The following is an 18,916-nucleotide window of genomic DNA, read 5'->3' on the forward strand; positions in this document are numbered from 1 at the left end:
TAAACTAAAATTTTAAACTAAAACTAAACTCTAAACTAAAACTCTAAAGTAAAACTCTTAACTAAAACTAAACTAAACAATAACTCTAACTAAAAATTCTTAATTAAAACTAAACTACAATTTTAAACTAAACTCTGAACTAAAACTAAACCAAACTGTAACTCTAACTAAAAACTCTAAACTCTAATTTAAAACTCTTAACTAAAACTAAAACTATGCTATAACTCTAACTAAAACTATATGCGAAGACTCTAAACTAAAACTGTAAACTCTTAACTAAAACTAAACTAGAACTCTAAACTAAGACTCTTAACTAAAGCTAAACTAAACTATAACTCTAACTAAAACTCTAAGCTAAGACTCTAAACTAAAACTAAACTACAACTCTTAACTAAAAACTAAACTAAACTATAACTCTAACTAAAACTCTAAGCTAAGACTCTAAACTAAAACTCTTAACTAAAACTCTTAACTAAAACTAAACTTAAACTAAAACTCTCAACTAAAACTAAACTACAACTCTAAACTAAAACTCCAAACTAAGATTAAACTGAAACTGAAACTGTAAACTAAAACTTTAAACTGAAAGTCTAAGCTAAGACTCTAAACTAAAACTCTAAACTAAAACTAAACTAAACTCTAAACTAAAACTCTTAACTAAAACTGAACCACAACTCTAAACTAAAACTCTTAACTAAAACTAAACTACAACTCTAAAGTAAAACTCTTAACTAAAACTAAACTAAACTATAACTATAACTAAAAACTCTTAACTAAAACTAAACTACAACTTTAAACTAAACTCTTAACTAAAAATAACCTAAACTGTAACTCTAACTAAAAACTCTAAGCTAAGACTCAAAACTAAAACTCTTAACTCTTAACTAAAACTAAACTACAAGTCTAAACTAAAATTTTGAACTAAAACTAAACTAAACTATAACTAACTAAAACTCTAAGCTAAGACTCTAAACTAATAGTACTGTAAACTAAAACTCTTAACTAAAACTGATCTACAACTCTAAACTAAAACTTAACTTAAACTAAACTATAACTCCAACTACAACTCTAAGCTAAGACTCTAAACTAAAACTGAACTACAAATCTAAACTAAAACTATTAACTAAAACTAAACTTAACTATAAGTCTAACTAAAACTCTGAGCTAAGACTATAAATTAAAACTCTTAACTAAAACTAAACTACAAGTCTAAACTAAAATTCTTAACTAAAATTAAACTAAACTATAACTCGAACTAAAACTCTAAGCTAAGACTCTAAGCCAAAACTACTGTAAACTAAAACTCTAAACTAAAACTCTAAACTAAAACTAAACTACAAATATAACTAAAACTATTCACCAAACTAAACTATAAGTCTAACTAAAACTCTAAGCTAAGACTCTAAACTTAAACTCTAAACTCTAAACCAAAACTCTTAACTAAAACTAAACTAAAACTCTTAACTAAAAACTAAACTATAACTCTAACTATACTCTAAGCTAAGACTAAACTAAAACTCTTAACTAAATCCCAACTACAACTCTAAACTAAAACTAAACTAAACAAAAACTCTAAGCTAAGACTCTAAACTATAACTCTAACTAAATTTATATGCTAAGACTCTAAACTAAAACTGTAAACTCTTAACTAAAACTAAACTAGAACTCTAAACTAAAACTCCTAACTAAAACTAAACTAAACTATAACTCTAACTAAAACTCCAAGCCAAGACTCTAAACTAAAACTTTAAACTCCAAACTAAAACTAAACTAAACTAAAACTCTAAGCTAAGACTCTAAACTAAAACTAAACTACAACTCTTAACTAAAAACTAAACTAAACTATAAGTCTAACTAAAACTTTAAGCTAAGACTCTAAACTAAAACTCTTAACTAAAACTAAACTAAACTCTAAACTAAAACTCTCAACTAAAACTTAACTACAACTCTAAACTAAAACTCCAAACTAAGATTAAACTGAAACTAAAACTCTAAACTGAAAATCTAAGCTAAGACTCTAAACTAAAACTCTAAACTAAAACTAAACTAAACTAAAACTCTAAACTAAAACTCTTAACTAAAACTGAACCACAACTCTAAACTAAAACTAAACTTCAACTCTAAAGTAAAACTCTTAACTAAAACTAAACTAAACTATAACTATAACTAAAAACTCTTAACTAAAATTAAACTACAACTTTAAACTAAACTCTTAACTAAAACTAAACTAAACTGTAAATCTAACTAAAAACTCTAAGCTAAGACTCAAAACTAAAGCTCTTACCTCTTAACTAAAACTAAAGTACAAGTCTAAACTAAAATTTTGAACTAAAACTAAACTAAACTATAACTAACTAAAACTCTAAGCTAAGACTCTAAACTAATAGTACTGTAAACTAAAACTCTTAACTAAAACTAATCTACAACTCTAAACTAAAACTTAACTTAAACTAAACTGTAACTCCAACTACAACTCTAAGCTAAGACTCCAAACTAAAACTGAACTACAAATCTAAACTAAAACTATTAACTAAAGCTAAACTACAAGTCTAAACTAAAATTCTTAACTAAAACTAAACTATAACTCGAACTAAAACTCTAAGCTAAGACTCTAAGCCAAAACTACTGTAAACTAAAACTCTAAACTAAAACTCTAAACTAAAACTAAACTACAAATATAACTAAAACTATTAACCAAACTAAACTATAACTCTAACTAAACTCTAAGCTAAGACTAAACTAAAACTCTAAACTAAAACTCTTAACTAAAACTAAACTAAAACTCTTAACTAAAACCCAACTATAACTCTAAACTAAAACTAAACTTAACAAAAACTCTAAGCTAAGACTCTAAACTAAAACTCTAACTAAAACTCTTTGCTAAAACTAAACTACAATTCTAAACTAAAACTCTTAACTGACACTAAACTACAACTCTTAACTAAAACCAAACTAAACTCTAAACTAAAACTCTAAACTCTATACTGAAATTCTTAACTTAAACTAAAATAAAACTCTTAACTAAAACTAAAATAAACTATAACTCTAATTAAAACTCTATGCTAAGACTATAAACTAAAACTCTAAACTCTTAACTAAAACTAAACTACAACTCTAACTAAAACTTGATGCTAAGTCTCTAAACTAAAACTCTTAACTAAAACTAAACTAAATTCTAAACTAAAGCTAAACTAACTCTACTAAAGTTCTAAACTAAGACTCTTACTAAAACTCTAAACTAAAACTCTTAGCTAAAACTTAACTACAACTCTAAACTAAAACTCTTAACTAAAACTAAACGACAACTCTTAGAGTTACAACTCTTAGAGTTATAGTTTAGTAAACTAAACTATAACTCTAACTAAAACTCTAAGCTGAGACTCTAAACTAAAACTCTAGACTAAAGCAAACTATAACTCTAAACTTAAAACTCTTAACTAAAACTAAGCTATACTATAACTCTAAATAAAACTCTAAGCTAAGACTCTAAACTAAAACACTAAACTCTTAATTAAAACTAAATTACAACTCTAAACTAAAACTAAACTGGAACTCTAAACTAAAACTTTTAACTAAAACTAAACTAAATTATAACTCTAACTAAGAACTCTAAGCTAAGATTCCACAGTAAAACTATAAACTAGAACTCTTAACTAAAACTAAACTACAACTCTAAACTAAAACCCTAAACTAAAACTAAACTAAACTATAGCTCTAACTAAAAACTCTAAGATAAAACCCAAACTAAAACTCTAAACTCGATACTAAAACTTAACTACAAGTCTAAACTAAAACTCTTAACTAAAACTAAATTTCAACTCTAAACTAAAACTCTTAACTAAAAACTAAATTAAACTATAACTCAAACTAAAACTCTAAGCGAAGACTCTAAAACAAAACTCTTAACTAAAACTAAACTGATCTAAAACTCTAAGCTAAGAAGCTAAGAACTCTAAGCTAAGAACAGCTAAGAAGTCTAAACTACAACTCTTAACTAAAACTAAACTACAACTTTAAACTAAAACGCTTAAACTAAACTATAACTCTAACTAAAACTCTAAGCTAAGACTCTAAACTAAAACTAAACTAGAACTCTAAGCTAAAACTCCTAACTAAACTAAACTATAACTCTAAGCTAAGACTCTAAACTAAAACTCTAAACTAAAACTAAACTAAAACTCTTAGCTAAAACTAAACTAAACTCTACACTAAAACTCTACTAACTAAAGCTAAACTAAACTAAAACTCTAAGCTTAGACTCTAAACTCTTAACTAAAACTAAACTGTATACTCTTAACTAGTTTCTTAACTAAAACTAAACTACAACTCTAAACTAAAACTCTTAACTAAAACTAAACTAAACTATAAGTCTAACTACAATTCTAAGCTAAGACTCTAAACTCTAAACTAAAAGTAAACTAGAAGTCTAAACTAAAACTCCTTACTAAACTAAACTATAACTCTAAATAAAACTCTAAGCTGAGACTCTAAACTAAAACTAAACTAAACTCTAAACTAAAACTCTTAACTAAAACTTAACTACAACTCTTAACTAAAACTAAAACTCTAAACTAAAACTCTTAACTAAAACTAAACTATAACTCTAACTAAAACTCTAAGCTAAAACTCTAAAAGTAAAACTATTCTAAACTAAAACTCTTAACTAAAAACTAAACTAAACTATAACTCTAAATAAAACTCTAAGCTAAGACTCAAAACTAAAACTCTAAACTCTTAACTAAAACAAAACTACTCTAAACTAAAACTAAATAAAAACAAAACTACAACTCTAAACTAAAACTCTTATTTAAAACTAAGCTAAAACTCTAAGCTTAGACTCTAAACTAAAACTCTAAACTAAATCTCTTATCTAAAATCAAACTACAACTCTAAACCTAAACTCTTAACTAAAACTAAACTCCAACTCTAAACCAAAACTCTTAACTAAGACTAAAATAAACTCCAAACTAAAACTCTAAACTCTGTACAAAAACTCTTAACTAAGACTAAACTAAACTATAACTTCAACTAAAACTCTATGCTAAGACTCTAACCTAAAAATTCTTATGCTAAGACTCTAAACTAAAATTGTTAACTAATCTAAACTATAACTTTAAGTAAAACTCTAAGCTAAGACTCTAAACTAAAACTCTAAGCTAAAACTCTTAGCTAAAACTAAACTACAACTCTAAACTAAAACTCTTAACTTAAACTAAATTACAACTCTAAACTAAAACTCTTAACTAAAACTAAACTAAAACTAAACTAAAACTCTAAACTAAAACTCTTAACTAAAACTAAACTATAACTCTAACTAAAACTGTGTGCTAAGACTCTAAACTAAAACTAAACTACAACTCTAACTAAAACTCTTGACTAAAACTAAACTAAAAGAACTATAGACAAAAAAGAGAAAAAATATGAAATGTGTTTCGAGCGAAAAAGGAAACGCCGAAAACAGAAAATGTTTTGAGGTTTTTGGGCAAAAAATGTCAAAATGGTATTATCAGGCAGTAATGGATGTGCCGTCCATGCGTAAGATGCGCTGACCTTACATAAAGTGTGTACCGCCATTAAGTTAATGAAGAAGAAACTGGCAAACAAAAGTATTACCTGACAGTTTTTCATAATAATACGTAAGCCGTGTGTTGTCGTTACGTTACAAGCGGGGATACCCCCATAGGTTCCTGGTGCATGGTTACATAAAATTGCGTCAAGCATTTTAGTCCTCCGTTTGAAACGGGGTGTGTCATGACGTCATTGGAGTCCAGAGGGGTGTGTCATTGAGTCTTGGCAACTGTGTCCCCTTTAATAGAACCAGTAACCACATTGCACAGGTGCGATGGCTTGAGGGGTTGGTAGCTCTACTTATCTGACTTCCAGAAATCCCCTATGCTAATTTCTCTGTGTTAATTTTCCTACTTGTGCGTTTGAAATCCAATGCTATTTCCCTATGCAGATTTCCATTTCTGTTCATTTGAAATCCAATGCTATTTCCCTATGTTAATTTCCCTGTGTTAATTCCCCTACCTGTGCGCTTGAAATCCAATACTATTTTTCTTATGGTTTCCGTGACGTCAGAGGGTTGTTGTAGAAACTCAATGCTAATTCTGTATGCTTATTTCCCTGTGTTAATTCCCCTACCTGTGTGCTTGAAATCCAATACTATTTTTCCTATTGTTTCTGTGACGTCAGAGGGATGTTGGAGAAACTCAATGCTAATTCCCTATGTTCATTTCCCTGTGTTAATTCCCCTACCTGTGCGTTTCAAATCCAATGCTATTTTTCCTATGCTAATTTCCATGCCTGTGCCTTCGAAACCCAGTGCTATTTCATTATTTTAATTTAACTGTGTTAATTCCCCTACCTGTACGCTTGAAATCGAACGCTTTTTTTCCTAAGGTTTCCGTGACGTCAGAGGGCTGTCGTACAAACTCAATGCTAATGCTGTATGTTGATTTCCCCGTGTTAATTCCCCTGCCTTTGCACGTGAAATCCAATACTATTTTTCCCATGGTTTCCGTGACGTCAGAGGGATGTTGGAGAATCTCAATGCTAATTCCCTATGTTCATTTCCCTGTGTTAATTGTCCTACCTGTGCGCTTGAAATCCAACACTATTTTCCCTGTGCTTATTTCCAGGCCTGTGCCTTTGAAATCCAATGCTATTTCCCTATGTTAATTTACCTGTGTTAATTCCCCTACCTGTGCGCTTCAAATCCAATACTCTTTTTCTTATGGTTTCCGTGACGTCAGAGGGCTGTTGTAGAAACTCAATGCTAATTCTGTATGTTATTTCCCTGTGTTAATTCCCCTACCTGTGCGCTTAATATCCAATACTATTTTTCCTATGGTTTCCTTGACGTCAGAGGGTTGTTGTAGAAACTTAATGCTATTTCCCTATGTTCATTTCCCTGTATGAATTCCCCTAACTGTGTGCTTGAAATCTAATGCTATTTTCCCTATGTTAATTTCCAGGCCTGTGCGTTTGAAATCCAATGCTATTTCACTATGTTAATTTCCCTGTGTCAATTCCCCTACCTGTGCGCTTGAAATCCAATACTATCTATCCTATGGCTTCCGTGACTTCGGAGGACTTGTCATAGAAAAAAGGGGCGTGTTCCGTAACGTCAGAGGACTGTCACAGAAAAACAAAGGGGTGTGTCACATGACGTCAGTGGGCTTATAGAAAAACAAAGGGGTGTGAACCGTGACGTCAGAGGGCTTGTCACATAGATTCACCTGACCTAACCTAACCGAAAAGGACATTAAACTCTTGCCAAGGACGGGAAGACATTGTACTCTTGCCAAGGATTGAAATCTTGCCAGCCGGGAACAGGTGCGAGGGGCTAGGAACTCCAGTTGTTAATTTACCTGTGTTAATTTCCCTATGTGCCTATGGGGGTACTACTTATTTGCACAATAGTACTAATACTACTGCTGCTGCTACATATTATAGTTCTACTACTACTATTACTATTGTTCCAACTACTAATTCTATCGCAGCTACTTGTAAGGCTAAGAGCATTAAGTTGAAAATTTCAAGAAGTATATAAATATACAGGTTATCAAAAGGACACGTCGACAATGTCATAGCAATGACTATTTCTATTAAGTTGACAATTAATACTACTGCTGTGACTGCTATTACAACTATACCTAAGGGTATGAAGGTAAAATTTACAGACAATTTTTTATGGAGAAGATGAACTGAATCACAGCACGGCATCCGTATGCAGGTTGTCAGAATAGCATATCAGCAGTTTATTAGCAACAGTTTTGTTTGCGAAAATAAAACTTACAAGGCTTGTTGTGCATGTTGTTGAAATAACCAAAAGACAATATGTGCATCATAATGGTACTGCTTCTACTCTTACAACAACTACTAGTGTTACTGTTAATTTTGCTACTGCTACTGCTACTAAAGCTAAGAATACTACTATTAATTCTACTGCTACTACTACAACTGCTGGTGCTACTAAAGCTAAGGGCATTAAGGTGAACGGTTGATGGAATTAAGTTGGAACTTTCATCGTGAGTTGAAAGGGTAATGAAAAAACAAACAAAGGTATTATGTCCAATCTGCTAGTAATATTACCACTCTTACTATAATTATTGCTACTACACGAGCTAAGGGCATTAAAGTTAAGCTCTCATGGAATATTTTGGTGGATATTGAACTAAATCAAAACGAACCCTGTTCATGTAGCTTTCCTTTGAAAAACTCATTTTGCCGGAAAAAGTTTGTTTAATTAATTAAACTAAAAGACACTCAGTGTGTCATTGTTGTCAAAATATGTATCAGCTATTAAGCTTTCAGGGTGAAACTTTCATTAAATTTAAGGGGGATGTTGAACTAGCAAAAAAATTAACCCTTATTTGCTGTGGGTTTCAAGTTAAAACTTTTAAGGAATGATGATTTTAATAAAAAAAAGCATTTGTATCCAGGTTGTCAAATTGGCGTGTCTGCAACTTCTCAGGGATAGCTAAGGGTATTAATTTCAAACGTTAAGAGAATAATGAGGGAGATGTTGACCTATATCAGAAGTGGTGAATCTACAATATGTCAAAGACGGGTAACCGTCTTAAGTTGACAGTTTCAGGTAGCACTTAGAGGATGCTGAAATATTATAAATCAAAAGGTACTATGTAAATAGAAGTTATCAAAATGCTGTATCTGCAATATGTCAGGAATGTCTAATGGTGTTACAATATCTTTTATATTTTCTACGATTTTTTTTCAGAATTAGAAGAAAAACCAGCGAATGATGATGAACTTAATAATTTAAAATACTTGGAGTGGCCAGTTGAAGAGGAATTTATTTCACCGGCCATTTTGACAGAATTGAAGATTGACCTTGAATTTCCTGAGACTAGTCGATCTGATGGCCAGAAACAAGGTATTATTTGAGAGCAATATCAGAAAAATTCCCTTTGTGTAAATTTGATTTATTTTATCTTCAATGTTTAAACTCTGGACCCACCTATTACCACGTGACATCCTGAAAAAATTCGCTAATTAATCTAAACCTAAAAATGCAGACGAGCGACGACTCATACAGGTTAAATCTAAAGCCAGAAATCTGCGAAGGGTACTGGGTAACTCTAATTTGATTCGGCCATTAATTGTGTTTGCTCAGAGGAGCGTGCACGGAGGTGTGTCGCAAAGTTTCTTAAATAATTGTAAGTTGATTTTGTCACAGTTCTTGTTTTGTGTTCAAAGTGAATAGTAAAATTTCTTTATTTTATACCTTTTGACTTTTTGATTAGCCTAGGTAGGGTCTGAAGCCTAAAGAGAGGCTGAGATTAGATTGCCTCGGTATAGGAAGGGAATCCTATACTAAGCAAGAGGTCTTTCCCCAAGGGAAAGAAAGAGAATTGGGGAGTTTAATGCTATGGTCCCTTGGGCCAAGTAGTGTTGAACTTTTATACCACAGGGAAAGTACACTTGTCAGAACCCTGGAGGTTGTGAAAACTGCCAGAGACAGGACCCGTAGAAATCCGTGGCCCGTAGAAGTCACCTCTCTAGGTTTAAGTTAGGTTTATCTGACTTAGGTTAATATGAGCGCTCATGTTAACCTGAGTTAGATGAACCTAACTTAAACTTAGAGAAACCTAACTTTGACAGACAAAAACAGGAAGCATGTTATCACTGACGAAAAAATTTTACTTTTAAGAGAAAATTGTTATCTTTGACGAAAAACTTGGTGTTATTAGAAAACAAATTGTTACTGTTAAGAAAAACCCTTTTACTTCTAAGAGAATTTTAATAGTGTTAAGTAAAAGTTTGTTAGTATTAAGGAAAAAGTTAGTACTTCAATGAGAAAATTTAATAGTGTTAAGGATGACTTGCTACTTCAGACAGAAAACTTGTTATCATAACGAAAAAATTGTTACTTCTAAGAGAAATTTGATAGTGTTAGGTAAATGTTTGTTAGTATTGAGGAAAAAAGTTGTTACTTCGAATAGAAAATTTGTTAGTGTTAAGGAAAACTTGCTTCTTCTAGCAGAAAAATTGTTATCATAACGATAAAATTGTTACTTCAAAGAAAAATTTGTTATCTTTGCTGGACAACTTGCTAGAATTAGCAGAAAACGTGTTGTCACTGGCGAAATAATGTTACTTCTAAGAAAAATTTGATAGTGTTAGGTAAAAGTTTGTTAGTATTAAGGAAAAAAATGATACTTTGAAGAGAAAATTTGTTAGTGTTAAGGGAAAGTTGCTGTTTGTGGCAGAAAACTTATTATCATAACGAAAAAATTATTATTTCTAAGAGAAAATTTGTATCTTTGACAGAAAACTTGTTACTTCTAACTGATAACTAGTTATCATTGAGGAAAAATTGTTACTTCTATGAGAAATTTGTTATCTTTGACGGAAAACTTGGTGCTATTAGAAGAAATTTGTTACTGTTAAGAAAATGCCTGTTACTTCTAAGAGAAATTTGAGCGTGTCAAGTAAAAGTTTGTTAGTATTAAGGAAAAGGTTGTTACTCCGATGAGGAAATTTGTTAGTGTTAAGGAAAACTTGCTACCTCTGCCAGAAAACTATGTTATCATAACCAAAAAATTGTTACTTCCAAGAAAAATTTGGTATTTTTGACAGAAAACTTGTTACTTCTAACAGATGACTTGGTATAACTGACGAAAAATTATTACTTCTATGAGAAATTTGTTATCTTTGACGGGAAAATTGGTTTTATTAGAGGAAATTTGTTACTGTTAAGAAAATACCTGTTACTTCTAAGAGAAATTTGAGCGTGTCAAGTAAAAGTTTGTTAGTATTAAGGAAAAGGTTGTTACTCCGATGAGGAAATTTGTTAGTGTTAAGGAAAACTTGCTACCTCTGCCAGAAAACTTTTACATAACGAAAAAATTGTTACTTCTAAGAAAAATTTGTTATCTTTGCTTGACAACTTGCTAGTTCAAGCAGAAAACGTGTTGTCACTGGCGAAATAATGTTACTTCTAAGAAAAACTTGATAGTGTTAGGTAAAAGTTTCTTAGTGTTAAGGAAAAAATGATACTTTGAAGAGAAAATTCGTTAGTGTTAAAGAAAACTTGCTACTTCTGGCATAAAACTTGTTATCATAACGAAAAAATTTTTACTTCTAAGAAAAATTTGGTATCTTTAACAGAAAACTTGTTACTTCTAACAGAAAACTTGTTATCACGGACGAAAAATTTTTACTTCTAAGAGAAATTTATTATGTTTGATAAGAAACTTGGTGTTATTAGAACAAATTTGTTACTGTTAAGAAAAAAAACTGTTACTTCTAAGAGAAATTTGAGCATGTCAAGTAAAAGTTTGTTAGTATTAAGGAAAAAGTTGTTACTCCGATGAGGAAATTTGTTATCTTTGACGGAAAATTTGGTGCTTAGAAGAAATTTGTTACTGCTAAGAAAAAAACTGTTACTTCTAAGAGAAATTTGAGTATGTTAAGTAAAAGTTTGTTAGTATCAAGGAAAAATTTGTTATTCTTATGAGTCAATTTGTTAGTGTTAAGAAAAAACTTGCTACTTCTGACAGAAAACTTGTTATCATAACGAAAAAATGTTTACTTCTAATAAAAATTTGGTATCTTTCACAAGTTTATTCACAAGTTAAGTAAAAGTTTATTAGCATTAAGGGAAAGTGTTGATACTTCAAAGAGAAAATTTGTTAGTGTTAAGGAAAACTTGCTACTTCTGGCAGAAAACTTGTTATCATTAACGAAAAAATTGCGATTTCTAAGAAAAATTTGGTATCTTTGGCAGAAAACTTGTTACTTCTAACAGATGACTTGTTATTGTTGACGAAAAACCTGTTACTTTTAATAGAGAAATTTGATAGTGTTAGGTAAAAGTTTGTTAGTATTAAGGAAAAAAGTTGATACTTTGAAGAGAAAATTTGTTAGTGTTAAGTAAATCTTGCTACTTCTGGGAGAAATCTTCTTATCATAACGAAAAAATTGTTACTTCTAAGATCACTATGGTATCTTTGACAGAAACTTGTTAATTCTAACAGAACTTGTTATCACTAACGAAATTTTTTTACTTCTATGAGAAATTTGTTATCTTTGACGGAAAACTTGGTGCTATTAGAAGAAATTTTGTTACTGCTAAGAAAAAAAACTGTTACTTCTACGAAAAATTTGAGTTTGTTGAGTAAAAGCTGGTTAGTATTAAGGAAAAAGGTGGCACTTCGAGGAGGAAATGTGTTAGTGATGAGGAAAACTTGCTACTTCTGACATAAAACTTGTTATCAGAACGAAAAAATTGTTACTTCTAAGAAAAATTTTGTATATTTGACAGAAAACTTGTTATTTCTAACAGATAACTTTTTATCACTGACGAAAAATTGTTCCTTCTATGAGAAATTTGAGTATGTTAAGTAAAAGTTTATTAGTAATAAGGGAAAATGTTGATACTTCAAAGAGGAAATTTTTTTAGATTCAAGGAAAACTTGCTACTTCTGGCAGAAAACTTGTTATCATATCAGAAAAATTATTACTTCTAAGAAAAATTTGGTATCTTCGACAGAAAGCTTGTTACTTCTAACAGATAACTTGTTATCATTGACGAAAAATTGTTACTTTTACAAGAAATTTATTATCATTGACGGAAAGGTTTAGTGCTATTAGAAAAAATTTGTTCAGTTAAGAAAATACCTGTCACTTCTAAGAGAAAATTTGAGTGTGTTAAGTAAAAGTTTGTTAGTATCAAGAAAAAAGTTGTTACTCCGGTGAGAAAATTCGTTAGTGTTAAGAAAAACTTGCTACTTCTGACAGAAAACTTGTTATCATAAACGAAAAAGATTGTTACTTCTAAGAAAAATTTGGTATCTTTGACAGAAAACCTTCTAATACTAACAGGAAATTTTATCACTGATCATAAATGTTGCTTCTATGACAAATTCATTATGTTTGACGGAAAAGTTGGTGCTATTAGGAAAATTTGTTACTGTTAAGAAAAACCTGTTACTTCTAAGATGAATTTGATAGTATTAAGGAAAATGTTTTTACTTCGATGAGAAAATTTGTTAGTTACGAAAAGACCTGTTACTTCTAAGAGAGAAATTTTACAGTGTTAAGTAACAGTTTGTTAGTATTAAGGAAAAAGTTGTTACTTCCTAAAACTAATCTACAACTCTAAATTAAAATTTATAACTAAAACTAAACTAAACTATAACTCTAATTAAAACTCTAAGCTAAAATTATAAGCTAAAACTCTAAACTCTCTCACATGTAGTTACCCTGTACCCAGCGGTACCGCCAGGTTACACTGGTGGCATCAGAGATTTCCTCAATATTGGCGGAGGTGTGGAGAAGAAGAACCCCCCCCCCCCCCCCTGTAAAAACTATTCACTTTTTTATTTCTTATTTGACTATTTATCTTTTTCTCGATTTATTATCTCAGTTCATTGCTCATTAAAAAAAAACTAAAATTATTCACAAAAATAAAAATGTATTTTTCTTATCGTCATCTTTTTTTCAGAATCTCGACATTAATGTTAGAATTGACATTAATTTAAAAAAAATTAGAAATACTTTGAGGAAACAGGTAAAGGTAACGAGTGAAGTTTCCGAGTTTATTTAAAAACTTAGCTGCTTTTTTATGCAAAACAAATAAAAAGGCTTACATACACCAAGTTCATCAGTACTGTCAAATATAGAAAGAAATAAGAGACTTTTGCACTAGAGTCGGGAGGAGGTAATCTAGAGCACTTCTTTGATTATTTTCCTGCTTGAGTAAATTAGGAACTGCTTGTTGGCACCCCCTGGGATGTTTTGTGAACGTTTGTTAATTATTACAAGATATTCTGAAGTTTCTTTCTACTCTGTTATCAATTAAGTTTAACACTTCTGATTCTTAAAAATTATAAATTCCAATTCATATCCAAGTTGAGTGTAATACATTATCAAGATATATTACATATGGTTATTGGGTTTGTAGAGAGGAGTAAAGCTCACCCTCCTAATAGGGGTGTTTGCTTCTTGGTTTATTTTGGTTTCTTGGCCTATTTCTTACTTTTATTTTCAAATTCTGTTCGTATTCTTATTTAGTATTTGTTTGGTAATTCCTAGGAAACAAAACAAAATTTTTCTATGAAATATCTATATACCCAAATTGTACAATGTATCCTTATAATTTGAGCAAAAATAAATTTTCTCTTTGTTGTTAGTACTATTTAAAAGAATAGAATTTAAAAAGACAAAAGTTACCCAAAATAATGAATATATATGATATATATATAAAAAAATAATGATATATATATATATATAATGATGTAAAAATAATGATAAAAAAAATGATATATATATGATAAATACTATATATATGTATGAATAATACATATAATAATACATATAAATACTATATATATGATAAATACTATATGATATGATAAATCATATGATAAATACTTTCCTACATACAAATGGTAAGATTCTTAAAATAAGTGCCCATTTTACCCATGTTTTAAAGGTTTGAATCTCTTTTTTTAGTAATTAGCTGCAATTTATTAGAAGGCAGTAGATCCTTTACAGGCTGATTTACCTCCTCCTCTTAAAATAACATTGAAGTTGAATCATTTTGCTGCTTTTGCTTTGTGATACGACATTTGTATGTCTTTTGAGATATACGCCAGCATATGGTAGAAAATACTCGGAAGTTCTGTAGGTAGTTGTTCGTCTCTAGTATACACCATAGCTTGGGAGGTGTCGTTAAGGACATCAAGAAGAAAACCGAAACATTTTTATATGCTTTAAATTAAATTCCTCTGAATGTCAGTAATGTATTAGGTATATGCACTCCTAAATATACAGGTTCCTCAACATGTGTGTCTGCTTTTAGAGTGAAGAATTTCGAGAAATATTATGAAATCAGGAATTCTTGGTGCTGAAATTAGCATCGAACGCCGTTAAGCAGATTCTTGGCAAAAAAAAACGTATTTTCTTGCTATATGTGCTAACTTCCTTTTTGATCCCACCTTAAATACCTTACTAGGGGTACAAATGTGATTTGCTGCCCAGACAGTTGATTTTGGTCAGGTCGATCTTAGCAGCTTTTCAAACAAGCTTCAAATTTTTCATTCAATGTTCGTTCACGCGTAGCTGTAATTTTTATCTGTCCTATGTAATTGACCTCTTATTCGGAATCTATTGTATCGTATTAGCTAAGGGAAGCTCTTTAACAGAAAGTTTTTTCATGTAGTCAAATATGTCTTTCAACTTTCCCTCCTCATTCTTACTATATTTCCCTCCTTATTCTTCCCTCTTACTTTCACCTTTATATTTCCCCCTTACTTTCAACTTTCCCTCATTCTTACTAATATTAAAGGATTCAGACATACTTGGTTTTACCTAAACCCAGTCATGGCGGTCATCACAGGCTTGAGACTCGAGTTGTTTTGCCATGAACCAAGTTTAATGTATGCCGGCGGGTCCTAGCTCTCCCTCAACTTCACTCCACTTCAGAGCTTGGCGCAATCGTCTTAGTTTCAATTATTTAGTGTTGTGTTCATGAGCAAAAAAGGCATAGAGATAATGTATTCGATCATGTTTGCTTTTATTTACTCTGTCAACACTTTTCTGTCAAAACAAATTTAACGTCACTCAAATTAGTGAAAAAGATGAAGTGGCAACCTTCGGATTTGGAATCAGCACATATTCTTCGGTCGGTCAGTGAAAGAATCATTTGTTTGAGATGGACTTTTTTTTCACAGGTTTCCTATACTGTTTTGATTTATAATATCTGATACATTTGAAATTCATCAATTAAATTACTAATATCTTGCTTAGTTGTAACTCAGTGTTTCCATAGTGCTAGTTAGTCTCTGAGTTTGACTGATCTTCCGTTCACCTGATTTTAGTCTTTGTTACTTGCTCATGAGCTTGCTCAATTCGTATTGAAGAAATATGATTATTGTTTATTGCTAGTGACCTATGTCCTCAGAAGATTGTCTGTCACAGCTACAGTAATCTGATGAATTTTCGCGGACTTCAATGTTTTGAGAAACTGCTTAAGCAGGTGCTAAAATTCTTGCTAAAGTTTAAAGCTTTGATTAAGTCTTTTGGACGTTTGGATTCAAGGGGTAAATATCCTTGTAAATTGATTGGAAAAATAAGTTAGATGAATATACTTTATCATATCATATAGTTGTTGGCTAAACTTAAGATAGTGCTGGTTCGAGAATTTTTTATTTTGTTTTGCTACATGTGGCTCCAGGTGGATCAATCTTGATATAATTTACTTATCATGAAAAAAAAAAATAGAAAAGGTGTTCTAAGATGTAATTTCAAAGAATAAGCTATTCTATTCTATCCGAAAAGTTCTGCAGTTTTACCACCTCCCTCTCCCCCCCCCCAAATAATAAGCCCTGTCCATTCTTAATAAATAAAAATTAACTTTTTGAAAATTAGAATGACTTTTTATTGCCCTGAAGGTAACTTTTGAACGTTAAAAAAAATACTTTTTGCTCATACTTTTAGGAAAAAGTAATTACGACACTTGAACTATGTTTTTGTTTCTTAGTCATTTTTTTTTTTACTCTAGTTTCAAACTTCCATAAAATAAGTTTGCTCTGAATAATCGTGATTTTGGGTTCTTTTACGTATCGGTGTATAGTCAATATGTGTATGGGACATATAGGTTAATTTATATTTTAATTTCACATAACACATATTGATGAGTATTTTAAAAGTTTTGCTACAAATTTGGTTGAGGTTACTTTCGCTTCATCTAGTTGCACAAAATCTGTTTTTTTTAAAGGAGACCACTCCTAGATTGATGCTTCGTAAGTTTTGCATTCATTAGGAGCCACTGCTAGTCGAATATTCCAATTTTAAAGCTTTACTTTACGCCTGTGATTCAACGATTATCCCCTGTTTGTTAGCATGAGTTTTAGATCATTAGCATTTTTCAATTCGAAATGACATTCCTAGCACAGTAAAAGTCAGTAAGAGTAATTTTTAGGATCAAAAAAGTAGGTGTTTGTTTCACATAGTTACTTAATTCGGTATTGCTTATATAATTAAATTTACAGAATAGTCAACTTTCAGTTTTTTCTTTGGGGGGGGGGGCAACTTAGAGTTGGCTGCATGTGTGTACTTTCACTTTTTGGAACTCCATTTTACCTTGTTTATATACTTTTGAAGTTTGATCATCTCTCTATTCTAGATAGCAAGATTTCAATTTTGGATTTCAAGAATGGATTTCCAGAATTTACATCATGTAGCATTGATTATCAGTTAAAAAACCGTTCAGTTTTTCAACCCACTTTGGAAAGTAAGAGAGGTTTGGAAGACATTCATAAACAAGAAAACCTATCTGGGGAAGTACACTATGAGTGTCATATTTGTGGAAAAAGTTTTGCCCAAATGCAAAAATTGAAATCGCATAAAAAAATTCATTCGACGGAAAAGCTCTATGAATGTAAAATTTGCGAGAAAAAATTTTCCAATATGAAAAGTTTGAAAAGGCATCAACGCATTCATTCGGGGGAAAAAGCCTATGAGTGTAAAATTTGTGAGGAAAAATTCTCCCGAAGTGACAGTTTGAAATCGCACCAAAGAACTCACTCGGGGGAAAAACTCTATAAGTGTAAACTTTGTGAGAAAAAATTTTCCCGTACGGGTAATTTGAAAACGCATCAGAGAATTCATTCGGGGGAAAAGCCCTATGAGTGTAAAATTTGTGAGAAAAAATTTTCAGAGAAGACGGGTTTACAATTGCACGAAAGAATTCACTCGGGGGAAAAGCCCTATGAATGTAAAATTTGTGGGAAAAAATTCTCCCATATGAATAGTTTAAAAAGGCATGAAAGAATTCACTCGGGGGAAAAGCCCTATAAGTGTAAAACTTGTGAGAAAAACTTTTCCAACCCGAATAGCTTGAAATTGCATGAAAGAATTCACTCGGGGAAAAAGCCCCATGAGTGTAAAATTTGTGAGAAAAAATTTTCCCGAATGGACAAGTTGAAGTTGCATCAAACAATTCACTCGAGAGATAAACCTTATGAGTGTAAAATTTGTGAGAAAAAATTCTCCGCGAAGAGAAATTTACAATCGCATGAAAGAATTCACTCGGGGAAAAGCCCTATGAGTGTGAAATTTGTGGGAAAAAGTTCTTCCAAATTTGTGGGACAGTTTGAAGTTGTATCAAAGAAAAAGTCGTGTGTAAAAGGAAGTGGACTGAACCTCAGTTTTGACAAACATGTTTTTGGAGTAGTAGTTTGATCGGGTAGTTTGAAAATGCATGAAAGAATTCAATCAGGGGAAAACCCTATGAGTGTAAAATCTGCGAAAAAAAGTTCTTTCGTTCTCATAGTTTGACAGTGCATCAAAGAATTTACTTTTGTCAAAAACCCTGAATGTAAAATTTGTGAGAAAAAATTGTCCGAGATAGGCAGCTTGACATTCTACAAAGATTACATTTGGGGTAAATCATTAAGAGTATGATATTTGTGAGAAAAAATCTCAAGTATGGACACTTAGAGATTGCGTAGTGTTTCATATTATTTTAATAGATGAAAAAATAGATTCATTTTTTTTGGATTTATGTTTTTGGTTGTGTTTTTTATAGGGTTTAATCATTAAAGTTTAGATTTCTGCATTAACTGCAATTTTTGTCGAGTAAGTTCTTCTTCTTTTTTTATACTTCGTCTATACATTACCCTCATCGTTAATCTCATTAATTTAATGAGTCTTCTTATCTTGCCTTCCAAAAAAAAAACATGACTGCTGTCTGCACACCAACAAGAGTGGATGCTGATAAAGTGGATGCTTATTACGGTATAGAAATGCCTCAAACGGAACTTCCTCATTTGAGCGGATGATAACAATTCCTGCGTCGGCAATTGCAAATTGCCAAATTTGGCAATTGCAAATTAAATTGTAGATCCAAATTTAAGCTATATCGTTAGTCCGTTTGTCTATG

At 31.0% G+C, this 18,916-nt stretch overlaps 1 protein-coding gene across 1 annotated transcript; it reads left to right on the forward strand.

Annotated features, from left to right (window-relative positions):
• Positions 1–8,743: 8,743 nt before the first annotated feature.
• On the forward strand, positions 8,744–18,552 carry LOC148938405 (uncharacterized; the record flags this gene model as incomplete). The annotated part of the gene is made up of 2 exons (XM_089107821.1): positions 8,744–8,899; positions 17,159–18,552. Coding segments are annotated over 2 exons (1,214 nt in total), but the record flags the coding sequence as incomplete, so codon positions are not given.
• Positions 18,553–18,916: the final 364 nt, after the last annotated feature.

The sequence above is a fragment of the Artemia sp. Qi Xiang Cuo genome, unplaced genomic scaffold (assembly GCF_049724085.1).
Source record: "Artemia sp. Qi Xiang Cuo unplaced genomic scaffold, ASM4972408v1 HiC_scaffold_3343, whole genome shotgun sequence".
Lineage (NCBI taxonomy): Eukaryota > Metazoa > Arthropoda > Branchiopoda > Anostraca > Artemiidae > Artemia > Artemia sp. Qi Xiang Cuo.